General features: G+C 37.2%; 1 protein-coding gene across 2 annotated transcripts in view; it reads left to right on the top strand.

The window, feature by feature from the left end:
* Positions 1-18,446, top strand: part of LOC145674476 (uncharacterized) — a 1,412,137-nt gene that overhangs the window by 1,151,719 nt on the left and 241,972 nt on the right. For both annotated transcript variants that reach the window (XM_081744589.1, XM_081744590.1), the window contains exon 12: positions 10,763-10,885. In XM_081744589.1, the coding sequence (XP_081600715.1) occupies positions 10,763-10,885 (123 nt within the window). The remainder of the gene's footprint in view (positions 1-10,762; positions 10,886-18,446) is intronic.

The following is an 18,446-nucleotide window of genomic DNA, read 5'->3' as shown; positions in this document are numbered from 1 at the left end:
ATTTTCTCTGACCAGAGCTGGCACTGCTTGACTTCTCTGATTTCACGAGAATCTATATTCCAGGGGAGCTAAGGCGTTGACACAACTTTTTTTATAAAGCATCATTGCAATGTGGGAGTTGGATCATTAATACAATGCTTCCCAACCGGTGTGTCGCGAAGTCCCATAGGGTCTGTCGCAAAACTCGACCCATCCAGCGTCATCAACAATGCTCAGTACGATAAAGGTTCAAAGGCTTACACTATTATAATTTATTATTAATTAAAAAATCAAAGTGTCACAATGTCGCGGGTGTTCAGTAAAGTGTCAACCAAGAAAGGTTGGGAACCACTGCATTTGTATGGTGTAAAATTCTAATACACGTCTCCCCACCAGAAGTTGGACTATATTCTGTATCAAAAGCAAGAATGTTAGTTATTTGTCACGAGTGAACTCTAATATTAGTTCCTAAATGAGTGTTTCTTTTTTAATTCGTGAATTTCTAATTAATTTTGACAAATTAAGCAATTCAAAAGCTGGGTGGCCAGTTCTTCCAAACATCACAGTGATGCCAACTCGTGAGGAAAATCCCATTTTGTTGAATGTTATGACAATTTTATTTTTCGAATAAGGATAAAGAGATTTTTTGTCAAAATTGGCAGCACATATGGGAACAGCGTTTATCAAAAAGAACTTTACAGCTTTGAAACACATACTGATTTATTCATTTATCTTACAGACATGGTTTTGGTGTCACTTTGTAGCAAAATACATCAATTTTCGACTCACGTAGTACACTAGTTCAAAAACAAGCCACCGCAAGCGCTAGCGGTAGTTGCCTTTACTCATCCCAAGCGTGGTAGCTGTGCGTTTTGGTTTGAAGGATCCAAGTCCGCGACAACTATGCAACATAACTTTCGTACAAAGTATGGTAAAGATCTTCCCAGTACCCTACTATTTATCAGTGGTATAGATGTTTTATTGAAACTGGATGTTTGGTAAGAGGCAAGAAATCCTCAGATCGTCCTCGTTCATCTGAAGACGTTGTCGAGCAAGAGACAGAGCTTTGTGAACAGTCTTACAAAATCAACCCGGCGTGCTTCTTGACAGCTGGACGTCCTGCACATGACAGTTTGGCGTGTGTTGAGTAAATGGTTGCATCTCAGACCATACACATTACAAATGGTGCAATAATTAAAAGACACTAATAAAATCTCTCGTAAGGAATTTTGTTTGAAATGCTACATCGGTTGGATGAAGATTTCACTGAAAATATTATTTCTTATCTCTTTAGGTTTAAAAAGAACTTGATATATTTTGCTACAAAATGACACCAAAACCATGTCTGTAAGCTAAATAAATAAATGAATATGAGTCTTCAAATTAGTAAAGTTCTTTTGATACACCTTGTATTTATTTCATCGATGCCATCAAAATTCTCTGTGTGGAAAGTAGACTAATGACGCTTGAATAAACGTCGAATAAGTGCTAATTGTCAAATTTTGTTATTGGAATTGTATGTCAGTGTGAAAGTGATTTATGTAGGAACTTGTGAATATCAAAAAGCAAGGAACAAGACACGTAAATTGTCCTGGTGTTTTTTACAGCCAATTTCTAAAACGTCTCAGATGCAATAATTGGAAATTTGTCTAGTTTCATTACGTTCAATAGAACACGGTGGCGCAAAAGGGAGATAAAAATCCCAACAAAATGTGCACGTTTCCATCAACGATTTCAGTACTCTTTTTAATTTAGGAAAATACTAATTAGGAATTTAAAAGATCGAAATTTACGAATAATTCATCCAAATATTAAAATCAGTTGAGAATGCTTGAAGAGCATTGCCAGAACGAACTTAGGAAGATTTTTTTTTTTTTTTACAATATCTTCTATCTAATGAGAATAATTATTGAGTTATTATCTAATTACGCAATATTTATTGAGTCAGTAACTAATGATGCAATAATTATTGAATCAATATTGGTATTGATCAACACCAATATCATTTCTCTATAACTTACGGTTCCCGAGATATGGCTCCCTAACTCCCCCGAGATCGAACATTTTGGGCCATATGTTGGGAACGGTAAGAGTGACGCGAAAAATTCCATCACTTCTTTCAGATGCAATAGTTTTTTGATGCTCTATCGAATGGAGGACTTAAAATCGAAAAACTCGCAAATAACACACACACACACACTCTCTCTCTCTTTATTAAAGTTTGTGGGAACACCCGGGTTCGATTCCCGGCGGGAGCTCATGTGGTTCGGATTCCACGTTAATCAGTAGGTCCACGTCTCATATAGCCTCGCTGCTGAACGGGACGCTAAACTAAAATCAACTCAACTCTTTATTAAAGTTTGTAATTATTATAACACGTGGGAAATTTAGGAGCAAAATTTGAATTTCTGCCTCTCAAGAGCTGATTTTATAAGGTTCCACGTTGGCATCAACAAAACATCAATATAAAAGAGATTTTATTTATGAAGATTCCATTCAAAATGCGTCTGTATTGCTCAGTGCATGAAGGCCTACCTCTACTGCGAGAAGTCAAGAAATTTGATTCCAGCTAATATTTGTTTGTGTTCCCTCGGTATTTCCTTCTACTTTTTTTTTTTTTATAATTATTCACTTTTATTGGTAGTTAAGTCTTCTAAATTTTCATATCTGCTTTAATTATTAAGACATTTCATTAGGTACAAGAAAAAGAAAAAGTTTTCAATGAGTATTTTGTTAGTCAAAGGTCGCCCTCGTGTAACCTTTTCAAGAGAACAAAGGGTGGAGATATATATAATCTGTAAGCTTTCAGTTCTGGCGTTCCTGCTCAAGACAATTCTCGTGGCAAAATTTGAATCATTTTCAGCAAATAATACTTTTACCAAGAAACTCCCATAAGGAAATATTGTTAACCCTTTACATTACTCAAAGAAGATAAAATTTTTCGTTTATTTTATTTATTTATTTATTTATTTTTACTACCTGAGATGCGTACACTTTGTACGGGTCAGATAAAATGTCTATTTAAACAGGCTGAACAATGAAGGGAAAAAAAAACTTATTTTACTAATGGATTTGACACTAATATCGGTCATTTTGGATTATTTTTACATGTCTTTTTATCCCCATGGTGACCTCCGGCCCGCATACAATGGTATTTGAATTTGAAAGTAATCGCTAATAGAAGTGTCACTATTGATCTCAGCGACCGCGAGAACTATGGATTTGACACTAATAACGGTCATTTTAAAATATGTTTACATGTCTCGGTATCCCCCCTCCCTGGTGAGCCCCGGGTCGCAACCGAATTGGGTGAATGTGGAAGTTAATGCGATCGGAGTTTCACCATTGATCTCAGTGACCACGAAAACTATGAATTTGACACTGATATCTGTCATTTTACTTTTACATGTCCCAGTAAACACTCCCTCTTAGAACCCCTGGTTCGAATTTTAGGGCTTGGGCCAAGGTATCCGTGACTTAAATTGGGTAACTCTCGGTCCACTCGTCAGGTTCCCAGACTGCACACACGCGCACACACACACACACACACACACACACACACACACACACACACACACACACAGGACACAAACGAACTCTTTATTTTATTTATATTAGATAAATATTGTTGCAGTTTAATGATAACTTTTAGTCGTCTGTCCGAAATTCTACTTACCGCACTCGAATAGTTTTACTTGTCCCTGACACACAAGCAGATGCACAACGCTATTTATAGAGCGGTGCGCAGCTTTGAAGTATTTAATAGATTTCACGTACAGATGGCACTAGTATCAAACCAACTATACTTCTCTAATACAGATAATCTTATTGTACTCTGAGAGACTTATAATTCTATATTTTCTACGAACTTTAAAAGTTTGTTACTGAATTCTCTATGTCTGTGTGTCTGTTATTTGCTATTTTTTTTTCAATTTTGAACCCTGCATTCGATAGAGCATCAAAAACTATAAGAGAAAGTGATTAAACAAGGGTCCGGTGTTGTGCTTAACACAGACCAGTGGTCCCTGCACGGCTGCTGCTTTTAGCCTGTTATTTCAACACCAAGGGTCCGGTGTTGTGCTTAACACAGACCAGTGGTCCCTGCATGACTACTGCTTTAGCCTGGTATTTCAATGCCAAGGGTCCGGTGTTGAGGTTAACACAGACCAGTTGTTACCGCTTTGACAGATTATGTTGAACGGTGTGAAAATAACACCACGACGGTGTTACAAAACTACGTGAATTAACGAAGAAACGCGGAATTGGGAACAACACCACGGCGATCTTTATATATCATACTATGAGTTGCTAGTAAGACCCTAGCTAGCACCATGAAACGTAAGCCGTTGAGAAACTATTTGTCAGTAGTCAGCAAAACCTTTCATTTGCTAAGGACAATGACAAGTTATCACAGTCATAAAATCCTATGCATCGAATAGATACACCACCTATCCTGTACTTACACGTGCACATTGCCTTCTAAGCATTCGAATTGAGAACTCACATTTTTGAAGTCGGTTAAAAATAAAACAAGTGGGTTTACTTTTATATTATCTTATTGTGAAGCTATGATAGATTTCTCAAATTATAAATTCCAATATTCTAACCAGATTTATCAGTTCTTGTTTCAAAAGGTGGATAAGGGAGGAGATGCAAACTACTCTTTAAATTTGAAATGCATTTTAAAACATCGCCTTGTCTCTTATCGTTTGAGACGATGACTAAAGCAAGTCAATGATGAAGAATTGGTGGAATGAGAAAGTGGGAGGAAACGGGATTTTCCCGAGAAAACACACGGACACGATGTTGACCGCCACAAACTTACTTGGCCGGGCATCGAACCAGAAATCCCTGCACCAGAGGTGAGCGTTCTACCACTGAGCCACCCTACACCTCTTCCCAATGCCACACAAGTTTAGGGGCCACGGTGGCTCAGTGGTAGAGCGTTCACCTCTGGTGCTTGGGGTCCCGGGTTCGATCCCAGCGCCTGCCAAGTGAGTTTTGTGGTGGACAAACATCGTGTGCGGTGGTTTTCTCGGGGTTCTCCCGTTTCCTCACACTTCCTTCATTCCACCATTTCATTCATCACTCATCATCAGCGTCTCCTTTAGCCTAACCGGCATAAGCGTGGGACGTAAAACTCAGATTTCATTTTTTTTTTTTTTTGCCAGACAAGTTTATGTACTGTCACTGCAACCTTAGACTAGTGGTTCCCAACTGGTGTGTCGCACAGTCTCATAGGGTTTGTCTCAAAATGTTAGGGTTTAAAAATCATGAAGCATTTAATAATTTGTACCAGTCAACACCTCCAACGGTAGTAAGCATGTTCAAATACTACATAGAGCTCCTCCGTAGCTAAGCGGTTAGCGTACGCGCCTTTGGCGTGGGAGACCCGGGTTCGATTCCCGGCGGGTCGGATTCCACGTTAATCAGTAGGTCCACGTCTCATATAGCCTCGCTGCTGAACGGGACGTAAAACTCAGAATCAATCAATCAATCAATCAAATACTACATACAGTCAACTTCATAGAAACAGTCTTACACTCTTATAATTTACATTATTAATAATAAAAAAAAAACTCAAGTAAATGTGTTGCAATATTGTGTTCGTTTAGAAAACTGTCGTCAGTCGAGAAAGATTGATAACCACTGCCTTAGATGTGGGTAAAAGGAAGTGACATTCAATAAGCATTGTATCTATTATATTTGTTTTATATAAGAACACTATATTACTTACTGCTCCCTATTCCTCGAATAAAAGATTCTAGCAGAGAATCCACAGCTTTGCATTGAAAAGCTGACAGAATTTACGAACTACGAAAATTGTATAAATTTTCACTCATCGGTACAATTTCAAGGCGTGATTTCCATTATTTTTACTTTTATGTATATATATGCTTCTCTCTCTCTCTCTCTCTTTTATGTATATATATATAATAGGGTGATTGTAATTAAAATCCCACTTTCAAAATGCTGTGAAAAGAAAGAACCACTGGTCAGAATGACTTAAAATTTGAACTGAATATATTTGAAGAAGGGAAGAACGGTATGGCATAAGAAAAAGTTCCAAAGTATATCAATAGATGGCACTGTAAGCGGAGTAACGAAAATGGATTCGGCTACAAGTGACATTTTGAATCAAAATACGACGGCTTTGGCATGAGTTCCACACTAAACTGTGTTCTTTAATGTGCAGAATTGTTGTGGTTTTGTGATGAAAAATAATAACTTCCAAGTCATTCATCAGTGTGGCACCGTTAGTGGAAAACCCATCCATCACGGCAAGGTCGTACCACATAGGGTGGGAAAAATCGATTTTTAATTATTTTCTTATGCCATGCCGTTTCCCCCTTTCTTCGAGTATATTCAGTTCAAATTTGAAGTCATTCAGACCCCTGCTTCTTTTTCTTTTCACAATATTTTGAAAGTGGGACTTTAATCATAATCACCCTGTATATATTGAAAAGCTTATATTATATGGTGCCTCTGCAAAAGTTTGCTTCCTTAGAAAACAATAAACATGAAACTGTTTTCGAGAAACTTTTAATAATAAAGTTGTTGAAAAAATTAAAGATATAAAAAATTAGGAATAATAAATTTACTAATTGGGCACTTTTTTTTTTTTTTTTTTTTTTGTTCCTTCGAAGGAAGAACTTCAAGTGGATACAAAGAGTAAAACTTTCAACAATAAAGAAACCTTATTAAATACAATTTATTTAATGTAAAGTTTATTTGACAGAACAGTGCTCGTTAAAATTTCAAATGTCAAACTTATTTTTCTTTCGGTTTATTGCTCATTTTTAAAAGCATTTAGCTAGTATGTTTTTTTTTGTTTTGTATATACGTATATATATGTTAAAGCTTTGACAAATTCTGATTTGGCGGAGCTGATAAAAAACTAGAAATTGAAGTAATTGTTCTGGGTGGGAAGACGGTAACTTCGTAATGATAAGAATGATGATCATTTAAGACGATTTAAAACAATCTCAGTATGTGATCTAGAATTTGGTGTGTGTATGTGTGCAATTGGTTATACACGTTACAGTAACTCGTTCTGGTTAGTACCATAGAGTAGTTTTTATTTTTCGTTTTCTTTTCTTTTTTTATTTCCAAAGACTATTTATAAAGCTTTAGCGGCTAAAACCTGTTTCAGTGTTGACAGGTGATAGGTTTGTTAAGAGTTGTTCCTTTCAAAAACCACAAAAAATGTATTTATAAATGTCAAAATGAGCTTGTAAAAGTATAGGCTCATGATAAATTTAACGTAATACGTAAAACAAAGGACGGTACAATTGTGTTAATTCGAAGAGATGAGATATTTTATGTTTACGGTGTCACTTCAAAATACACTAGTATTGTAGTGTTCAAATTACTAGTGTTGTATCTTATAAAAATAATAACAGATGGCGCTAGAATGTCAGTGATGGGTCAGTTTTTAATGGATTCCCTTGTTCGATTCCAGTCATCGATCATCTTCCGGGCCGCGGCGGTAGCGTGCTCATATTAGCCCAACTTTCTTACAGGCGAAATACTGTGGTGAGGAATGGCCTGTAATGACGATGAATTTATCATGTTCGTTTGTGCTTCAAGTCTCGACTGTATTTCTGAGTTCACATTTGTTGCGAGCGGTTCCGGGGTCGTTTCCTGGTGGAGACACTCGATTGAAAAAGTGTAAAAGTTTTCTTAGGCCAGATATCCAGAGTGAGGTTTTCCTGGTTTTCAGGAGCTTAGTGGTAAAGTGCTTACCTCTGGTGCGTGACGTCCCTGGTTCGATCCCGGCCAAGTAAGTTTTTCGTAGACAACATTGTGTCCGTGGGTTTTCTCCGAGTACTTCAGGTGACAAGCAAATCCTCGCATTGGACATTTTCTTAATAAAGAAAGGGGAATTTGATTTTTATCCAGATTTCCCCATTTACCAGCAGAATTTTCGGAAATGCTGAAACACAGGAATTCGAACTTTTTTCTATCTTCCTTTAGGACACGTATTTTTAAAAATCCTTTCTTATCTCCTGTTTCTATGACAAAATTCGCATTTGTGTCGAGTAAAAACGCTTGGGCGTTGATGAGGCAACCACTTTTACTGTTTTATATAATACTAGCATATACCCCCGCGTGTTACCTTGTACAACATTTTTGATGTTTTTCTGCATTCCGTTGCTCTTGGTCTTCGATATTGAATGTATGTGAACAACACAAAAGAAAAAAAAAGCTAACAACAAATTTCCCCTTAAATATATGCAATCCCCAAAACATTGTCTTATTTACAGCCCTAGGATGCAAGAAGAACACTTATCAAGATTCAAGGTTCTAGAATCTCAAGGTTCGAGTGGGTTGATGCAAAAGTGCATGCCGTTCTTTATTGGTTTGGCAACACTGCATCTTGAAGCTTTCGTTTCTCGTTATTCATTCTTTTTCCTCATTTTGGCGTTTGATTGCTGAGAGCAGGCGTCTATATGTTGTTAAACAGCCCATTTTGGCCATTTTAAAGGCTAATCAATATGAAGCCTCAAGTAGAAAAAAAATGAACACTTCTAACACATATTATTCTTCGAGTTTAATCGTGGCTGCAGAAGCTACAAGAATAATTTGTGATGTGTACGAGAATGAAGTACTTTCTGAGAGGACGACACGAAAATGGTTTTCGACAAGGAAAATTCTATTTATGTGAACTATATTCTGGAAGACTTCCACGTTTTGACGAAAACCGTCTAAATCAGTTCTTTCACGATAATTCTCGCCCAACAACGAGGGAATTGGCATAACTTATGGAAGGTGATCATGCAATCATTGTGCGTCATATGCATCCATTGGGTAAGATGCAGAAATTGGGTACATGGATACCACATAATGTTAAGCGACACCAACAAAAATCGTTGAATAACCATATGTTCTTCTTTGCTGGCACGTTACCGTTTGGTTTATGACAAGCACAAACCATTCCTTGGGAACATTGCTACAGGCGATGAGAAATGGTGCCTGTATGTGAACTTCAAGAAGAGGAAGGAATGTACACAGCTCAAAAAATTATATTGTGTGTTTGGAACCAAACTGGCACCGATCTAATTAATTAAATAGTTTCGGAGATATGGCCAGCCCCCCCAGAAAAAAATTTAAGTTCCTATCCCCACTTAGGATATGTAATTCCCAAAACTCTCCTAACTAGGGTACAAACAGAACATTTATACAGAATTATAAGGTTTTGTGCCTTAATAGTTTTGGATATCTGGCGAGCGGTGACAAATCATTCATGGTCTCCAGCTCCCTCTTTAGGATAAATATTTCACAAAACTGCCTTATCTACAGCCCAGGGTACAAGAGCAATATTTCCACAAAACTTCAAGGTTCTGTGCATACTAGTTTCGGAGATCCTTTGATGCTAGATTTATAAATGTATATATATATATATATATATATATATATATATATATATATATATATATATATATATATTATAGGCTACAGCAGGATTTCTCAACCTGGGGGTCGCGAAAGGCTTTCATAGGGATCACAAAGATAAGCGGAATATGAATGAATAAATGGACTCGCCAAATTTGGTTTTAATCCATTCGTTTTTTAAGGAAGTTACTGTATCTACTATAGACCTACAGGGTATTACAAATATTTTACGAACAGATTCCTCCCATCAAAATAAGAAGAAAGTTCATACAGACCTGTTTTTAAAAAGTGGATAGTTTTGGAGTTACAGGGTGCCGAAAACGTAAAACAAGTGAACTTTAAAAGTTCATATCTCCATTACTATGGGATCTATCATGGTCGGATCAAGACATCCCTGAGGAACTGGTATGTGAACTATCCAAATATCCATGTTTAAGAATGCTCCAGTATTTACACACTAATTTTTAGAGATGTAGGTGGAGAGTGATCAAGTACTCTGAAACAGCCTCTCTAAAAAGTATTGTGCAAGTATCGGACGTTCTGAAAGATTAATATTTGGATAGTTCACATTCTAGTTCCTCAGTGATGTCTTGATCCGACCATGATAGATCCCATAGTAATGGAGATATGAACTTTTAAAGTTCACTTGTTTTACGTTTTCGGCACCCTGTAACTCCAAAACTATCCACTTTTTAAAAACAGGTCTATATGGGCTTTTTTTCTTATTTTGATGGGAGAAATCTATTCCCAAAATATTGTGACAAATTTTTGCAACACCCTGTATACAAGAAATGGATTCTACTATTATAGAAATAGATTGGATATCGTGAGATCTCCGAAATAGGTATATTAAATATCTCACACAAGCTTATTACAAACCAGAAATTATAAGGGGGTCGCTGGCTAGAGGATGTGATAAAATTGGGGTCTTGATAGGAATTTGGTTGAGAACCACTGGGCTACAGAAAAAATGTCAACAATTGAAAATTTTAGTAATGAAGAAATTAGAAAAATTGAAACATTAAAATATTCGGCTACTTTAGTAATAATAATAATAATAATAAGAATAATAAGAAGAAGAATAAGAATGTTAGAATAACGCAATTGTGGATGAAAACATGATAGTTGACTTAACTGCCATCTACTGGGAAAATAATGTCTTATTTAGCTGTAGCAGAGGTTTCACGAATCCATTGTTTGTATAATCGTATTGCATATTTATACTTTCTAAAAAATGAAATTCGTTGCAGGGATTTGCAGTAGTCGCTAGACAAGCGGGGTGTTGGTCAAATATCAACATGTTTTTCTTTCTTTTATGTCTACATAAATTTCATATTGTGATGTAATGTTGTTTTGTTCTGATGTCTTTCTTTTTTGTTTTGCGTAGGTTCTGTCGTGGTTATGCAAGAAGGGCGAAGATACTTTGAAGAAACATACCCAGCTGGCCACGAATTTGTCCGGAATAAAGGAGCAAGAACAGGAGTTCGAGAAGTTCTACTTCATCTCTATGGTAAGTACCAAGCATTTCACTTACAATTACCAGCAAGACAATATATTTTGCTTACCAAAGTTCATGTAAACGTGAACTTCTTTATCTTCTTTCTTTGATTAGTGTGCAAGTACGCTATTTGACATTGCAGTTAATAGATGCATATCTACTTCCTGATTCTGAAATATTGTAGGATATTCTGGACGTCCTCAGGATGAGGAAAACGGGGAGGAGAATTATTTTCTCTTGATTTATCGATGGAGATTCCGTTCTTCGAAATAGATGTAAACACAAATTTCCTTACTTACACAGCTCAGTTTGTAATATATAGTACTAATACAGCACCGTAAGACTTTGCACATCAGAAGTAACTTTGCACAAAATATGAAAAGAGTTGAGTTGATTTGGAGTTTAACGCCCCTTTTCAGCATCGAGGCTACACGAGACGGAACCTACTGATTAACGTGGAATCCGAACCACATGAGCTCTCGCCGGGAATCGAATCCGGGTCTCCCACGCCAAATACGCGTTCGCTAACCGCTCAGCCACGGAGGGAGCTCCAAAAATATGAAAATAGTTCCATAGTCCTCTGCTGGTAAAACCATGAACTGTAAAGTGAAAGTTCCAACTATCACCGTAAGATAGAACATCTAACTGTATTTTGGCTATAATGTTGGCGGTTAACATCAGTTCTAATTACCGGGAGAGTTTGTTGTTGTAGAGGTATGGAAAGTAGTCACTGTAAAGGCCAACAAAATTTGAAAGATATCACCTACAAGAATTTCCGTCAAAGTCAAGTCAGTTTCGTAGAATACTACTGTGTATAATAGGACTAAGAAGAAATAGTTGAAATGTGAAACGTTTTAAAGTCATAGAAAAAATGAAATTGGGAGAAGGCGGTTAGAGCCTCTAATCGGGGTTACTTTGCACCGGTCCAAAGTAACCCCTTAGATAAGAAATTACTAGTGCTGGTACCTCCTGCCTTCTAATTGTAGGTAAATTTCCCGTTTAGGTAGATGTCGCAATGGATTTCTTGTTGGTAAACAAATAGCGAACAGCGGCGGATCCAAAAATATAAGCTCAGAAAAGCTTACGTTTGTTTAGAAATCATTACTTTTTTTGGGGGGGGGGGGACTTGAAGCTTATACGATAGGAATGACTAACATAAGATTTCTTTAAAAGAGAAATAATGCAATTTGAGTGGGCTTCAGCCTGAAAGCCTTAAACCCCGTAAATATCCCACTGATTGCATTTGGGATGATATTTTTGGACATAAAGAGCAACCAAGGCAAATCAGTCTACGGGGATCTTTTTTCTGTTCCAATGTTGACATTTCTGTGGGACACATGCTAAACTATCAGAATGTGATTCCTTTGCCGGTATCAGGAAATACATAATTTTCTTTACAACTATCGATAATTCATACTAAGTACTGATACCTGTACAATCTCATTCTAATATCAATATTTGTAGACTGCATGCAGTTTTGTGTAGGAAGTGAAATGTATAAATACTGAAGGGAAAACATTGAACAAAACGTTATGTTGGTATGTCGAACATACTTTTTTGTATGTTGTGCAAAGTAACCCCAGCTATGGGGTAACTTTGCACCGACGTTTATTTCAATAACTATGGTCATACTGAATGTTTACTAATGCACTTGCATGAATGTTTTCCTTATATGTCTAGCTATTGTATGTTTAAAATACAGTGTTCTAAATCATTACGTTTGTAAGTCACATGTGATTTTCTTTAAAAACCTTAATTGTGGTGCAAAGTACGGTATACTTGCTGAAATGCCAGTCCTTTGCAAGTGAACAATAAATTTATGGGAAGTATTTCAAATATATATTCGAATGTCTTCCTCACTTAAAATGCGTATTTGAAACGAAACGAAATGAAATCTTCCAGTTTAACGTCCCACGCAAAGGCTCTTTAGGCTAAGGAAGACAATGATTAAGGCAAGTGAATGATGATGAAATAATTAGTGGAATGGCAGTGTGGGGGGAATACACCGAGAAAACCCATGAACACGACAAAGTCCACAACAAACTTATTTTAAATTAAGTGAATGATTATAAAATAATGATGGAATGATAATGTGGGAGGACTCCAAGAAAGCCATTGAAACAATGTGATACATCACAGTCCTAATCAAGGTGATCTAGAACCGGAGGCGGGCACTCTACCATTGAAGCTCCGTGCATATTAATAGTAGGTTCCGTCCTTTTGTAACGTTTCTGTTGCATAGGGGAGTAAACACAAGAATTCACAAAAAGTTACTTATGAGTTATCTAATATAGAGACTGGTTTATATTCAAAAGTCCAATCAAAATTTTGAGGGCACGGTGGCTCAGTGGTAGAACACGTACATCTTGTGCGTGGAGTCCGTGGTTCGATCATGTGGTAGACAACACCGTGTTCATGGGTTTTCTCGGGGTACTCCCGTTTTCTCTCATATTCTCATTCGATCAATTCTTCCATCATTCATTTGCTCTCAGCCTAAAAGTCATAATCGTGGGACGTTTAACTGAAAAAAAAAATGTACCACACGCGATTTTTCACGATTTTGCAAAGAGGTCGAAGAGAGTTCTTAACTCATGAAAACCCCTGGTAGCATGCAGTACCATCCGCCCACACACCTGTACGTTGAGATTTGTAATCTATAAGTCGAAGAGAAAGTTGTAAGTTGAAGATTTTCGAAAGCAAAACTTATGAAGCAGGGATATCTAAACCTCCGAGCCTTACTCTGGAGCTCAGTAAAGAGCATGACATTAATACTATCAGTAGATTACAAGCCTGCATCCAAGTGAGTGCAAATCCCATTGCTGAGGTTCATGTATGAAAAAAAAAAGAAGAAGAAAAAAAAAGAATAGCGGCACTTTCGGTTTCAATAAACCAATAACATTATATTGCTTTTCTTACTTGCGAACATCAGCAAAGAGAAAAGTGTTTACATTAATTGTAGTCTATTAATTAAAGGGTATTCAGTCCTTAACTTTTATGCGAGGAGAACGCACTTCCTCTTAAGCATTTTGAAGGCACATAATAAAATTAATTTCGTTTCATAGCAGATCTGTGTCATGTCAGGTGTGTTATACTTAGTTATTACTGTGTTCGCTAGTGGCACTAGTGTCGCAACGTAACAATATTGCTAATTGGTATGATACATTTTTATGGCGCGATCGATTATCTACTTCGCAGGGGCGCATCGACGGGGGCTCTCCGGATCCGAGCCCCCAAAACTTCTAACTCAACATATGTCTGTACACTTTCTCAGTAAAACCCGTAGCGTAGCCAGGATGTATGTTTTTTTTTGGGGGGGGGGTAAGTGCTGTTATAGGTACATATAGAAAAATTACAAACAAAAAATATATAAACATAAAAATATATAAAAAAATTACAAACATCAAAGTACCAAAGTACATTGTCGGACCTCTTTGGGGGGCGGCCCCTCTGCCCCCCTTCCCTAAGCCATTGAGTAAAACTATAGTTGTTTAACAGGAAAATGATTGATCTAGCATGAAAATTTGATCTTACACTTCATCTGTATACTTTCTTTTATAAAAACAATCTAATTCTATCATTTTTTTTTCTTGAAAATATAGGTGGAAGTATTTTACAATTACTTGTCGTCTTTTCGGATGCAGAATAACACCCGCTCAATACTACATAGACGCAGTGGCTTGTAGTTTTGAACCCTCGATCATAAAGCTTGGATCCCTCGTATGGGCCTGCGTCTTCCAAATTACATACAGGGTGGCCCAAAAGTAGGTATACACGCCTGCATTGATCAAGTATAACATTCTAGTTTATCGGTTTGTTTGCTTCGGCTCTTCCGAGCTTAAGGTATAAGCAAAAACACATTAAAAACAAATAATAAAGAAACTAAGTCTATCTGATGGATAACAATAAGAAATGATATAAAATGCAATGAGCTGATCAGTACAGTACTGTATACCTACTTTTGGTCCACCCTGTAGTTTAAATGTAAGAACGAGAACGTTAAACAGTGTGTCACCTGTTGAGGGGGAAAAAGTTAATTTTATCTTAAGAAGCTAAGATAACAATACTTTATACAGTTTCATAAAGCCGTATACAAAAAGTAGTACATCAAATAAGTTTTCTTTCTGTGCCTTGTAATGATAATACTTGAACTTTTACGATTGCGACTTCCCTGAAGAGACGCCGCTGGTTAAAAACAAATCCACAAACTATGGGACAATTATAATTATGCCTTCGAAATAATTTTATCGGGACTCCAGGACAACCTTGTAATAAGAGACAATCCTGTAAAATGTGGGTCGTACAGTCACGAAAAAAAGTATTCTTCAGTTGACAAAATTTCTTTTCCTAATAACTCAAGAATAAATTAACCTATTCGAGTACCGATTTCGGCAAGTTATCAAATTATAACTATTCTAAGGATGACAACAAAAAGATCCAAATTAATTCATTTGTTCCCGAGTTATTGGGAAAAGAAAATTTGTCAACTGTCAAATACTTTCTTTTCCGTGTATACGTATATGAACCCTACCCTTTGAGGACAGTGATCCCGAGTTTTAGTTTGAACTGGTGTGAGCCACTTTCAGAATCGTGAAGCCTGAGCCCACTCGAATGCAAATGAGAGTTCCCTCGTGGCTAAGCGGTTAGCGTACGCGCCTTTTGCGTGGGAGACCCGGGTTCGATTCCCGGCGGGAGCTCATGTGGTTCGGATTCCACGTTAATCAGTAGGTCCACGTCTCATATAGCCTCGCTGCTGAACGGGACGCTAAACTAAAATCAACCTAACTCAGCTCGAATGCAAATGACCCCAGAGTAGTGAATCGTGAGCCCATACGAACCCAAGTGAGTCAGGAATAGTGAAGCATGAGCACATGTAAACCCAAATAGGCCTAGAATAGTGACTAGTGAAACCTGGGCCCGCGCAAACCCAAGGGAGCCCAAGATAATGAATCAGAAGTCCACGGGAATTCAAGTGAGCCCAAAGTCGTTGAAGCCTGAGCCTACATGAATCTAAGCGATTCCAGAATAGTGAGGCCACGCAAACTGAAGTGAGCCCCGCTTGTAAAATGGCCATCTATGGAATCTTGCACAATGCATCGCACATCGAATTTCGGCGTCATTATTATGGCTGTAAATATAATTTACTGGTAGGTGGAAACAGAAGTACAAGAAGTACAGGAGTACAAAGACAGAGAAACAGAAGTACAAGAAGCTGTGTATTTTTTTTTCCTTCCGGTATACTTTTCATTCATTTTTAAATATATCTGTTACTTATTTATTTTGTTTTCCACCTCTTTTTTCCCCTTCGAGAATCTTACATAAAAAATATTATTGTACAGCGGTGGACACTTCTAAATGGTACACCTTAGCCGTAAATCTCCATATGGCTGTACCATTTAGAAGTGTCGTCCGCTGTACAAAAAATAAAAGGAATTTTTGAGCTATATGTACTTAAGACGATCTTATTTAAGACTATATACTTAAGACTACTGCTATATAGAAAATATTTTCTATATAAGGTTTCACTATTGCTTTGTACGTATGTTTTTAGACATGTTTAATAAGGGTTTGTTGCATTTCTGTACAGCAGATGGCAGTACTAATCAGTGAAGAAACGTGATTTTAACGTCTAACCAGTGGGAAATGCGGGAAACTGGTAGGAAACTTTCAAAAAGGTGGTTTCATGTCAACCACTGCGACACAAAAGATTAAATATTCTCTAGTATTTTTTTCCGCACACCGAGTTAAGCCATCAAGCTTAAGAGTTGTCTAAAATGTGCCTTCCCATTTATCATCGAAAACGTATTTACACAAATTTCAGGAAGGGAGATCGGAGAGAAAGTCAGTTTCTCGTAAGGTTTCTTGGGTTAATGCAAACTTGGAACTCACAGGAGATCGAATCCATAAATACTTGCTTTTTCGAGGAAAATCTGAAATGTTACAGAACAGCATTTTTTCTCCAATTCATTTTATTCTCTTATTCTATCAATGGTTCTATCATTTTATTTTATGCTGTCAAAACGTTTATAAAATTCACTACAAACTTGCAGTCATTGTAGTACCGAAGTTATTGGTACTTCTCGTTGTGGCGCTACTGTCGCCGCGTGAATAATGCTGCCTCTCACGGATGAAAGCTGAACTGACTAGTAACAACACTACTTAACAGAACAAAGCGCCATACAACTTGCACTGAAAGCTGGAACTTTTTACTTTTTTTCATACGGGATTGTACTCTATCAGCTTTTAAATAAATGAAGAATTTCTAGAAATTGAGTGTACAAATGAGGCACTATTTTGAGCAGTGGCGTATTTAGGTGGTGTATATTGGGCTCAAGCCCCCCCTCCGAAATAATATAGTTATATGCAAAATTTCATTAAAATTTGTCACCACCCAAAGAAAAAAAATAGAAGTGCTTTTTCACGTGTTGTGCATACCCCCCCCCCGGAACAAAATCCTAAATACGCCACTGATTTTGAGGTTTTACTCTTTCCTGCATTTATTCAAATATTTCCTCTATCTTTACCAATGTAAGTATCACGTATGCAGACAATCTTCAAATAATTAATTTTTGACACGGCTATGTGTATTTAAGAGGGTATACACTTAATGAACATAGATTTTTTAAACACGAGTGAAATAAATAGAGAGTCCCCATCTAAAACTGATCCCATATAAACACAGTCTGTGATGGTAGCACCGATAAAGAGCCCGCTGAGTTCGAAACTCTTCACCAAATCATACTCTGGTGCCACGATGGCTCAAAGGCAGAGCATTCACATCTAGTGTGTGGGGTCGCGGGTTCTATCCCAACTCGCACCTGGTGGACTCTGTGGTGGACAAACATTATGTGCGTGGGTTTTCTAAGGGTTGTTCCGTTTCCTCTCACTTTCTTTATTCTTCCATTTCTCACCATCATCGTCTCCGTGCATGATCGTGGGACGCAAAACTTAAATGTTTAATTTTCCAAGTCATACTCAACTACATTCCAATTAAACATTTACAGTATGTAAAGAGTATACGAATTATCATGAATGATAAACTCGGTTGGAATGAGTATACCACCAAATAAATCCACGAGAAATTTTTTGCGCCCCTCTCTCTGCACCCTCCAAACTGAATTCGTGCACTTCTTACTCTGTTCAAGAAAAGAGCCCTGTGTTCTTATGTTGAAAAATTCTCCCTACCCCTTTGGAATGAAATTTACAGAATTTTTAGTACTTCAATATAAGTACGTACTAGTAAAATATCCTCCTCCCTCAACCTTGACGAAAGAAATAATAATAACCTTCCACAGTAGCTCAGTGTTAGACGTTCACATTTGGTGCGTGGGGTCCTTGGTTCGATTCCAGCTCACGTCATGTGGACAAACAATGTGTTCGTGGCTTTTCTCGTGGATTGTCCCGTTTCCTTCCGGTTTATTCATTCCACTATTTTCATTCATTTCTCATGATCACCATCTTTTTTAGCCTAGCCACCATAACAGTGGAACGTAAAACTGAAAAAATTCATTTCATTTTTAATAATAATCTTATTATAGTAGACTCGATTATACGACTCGCTACTATCCTGACTAAA

The sequence above is a fragment of the Thermobia domestica genome, chromosome 17 (genome assembly GCF_964235325.1).
Source record: "Thermobia domestica chromosome 17, izTheDome1.hap1.1, whole genome shotgun sequence".
NCBI classification, from domain to species: domain Eukaryota; kingdom Metazoa; phylum Arthropoda; class Insecta; order Zygentoma; family Lepismatidae; genus Thermobia; species Thermobia domestica.
Note: the sequence above shows the minus strand (reverse complement) of the source record. Positions and strands in the feature narration are given on the sequence as shown.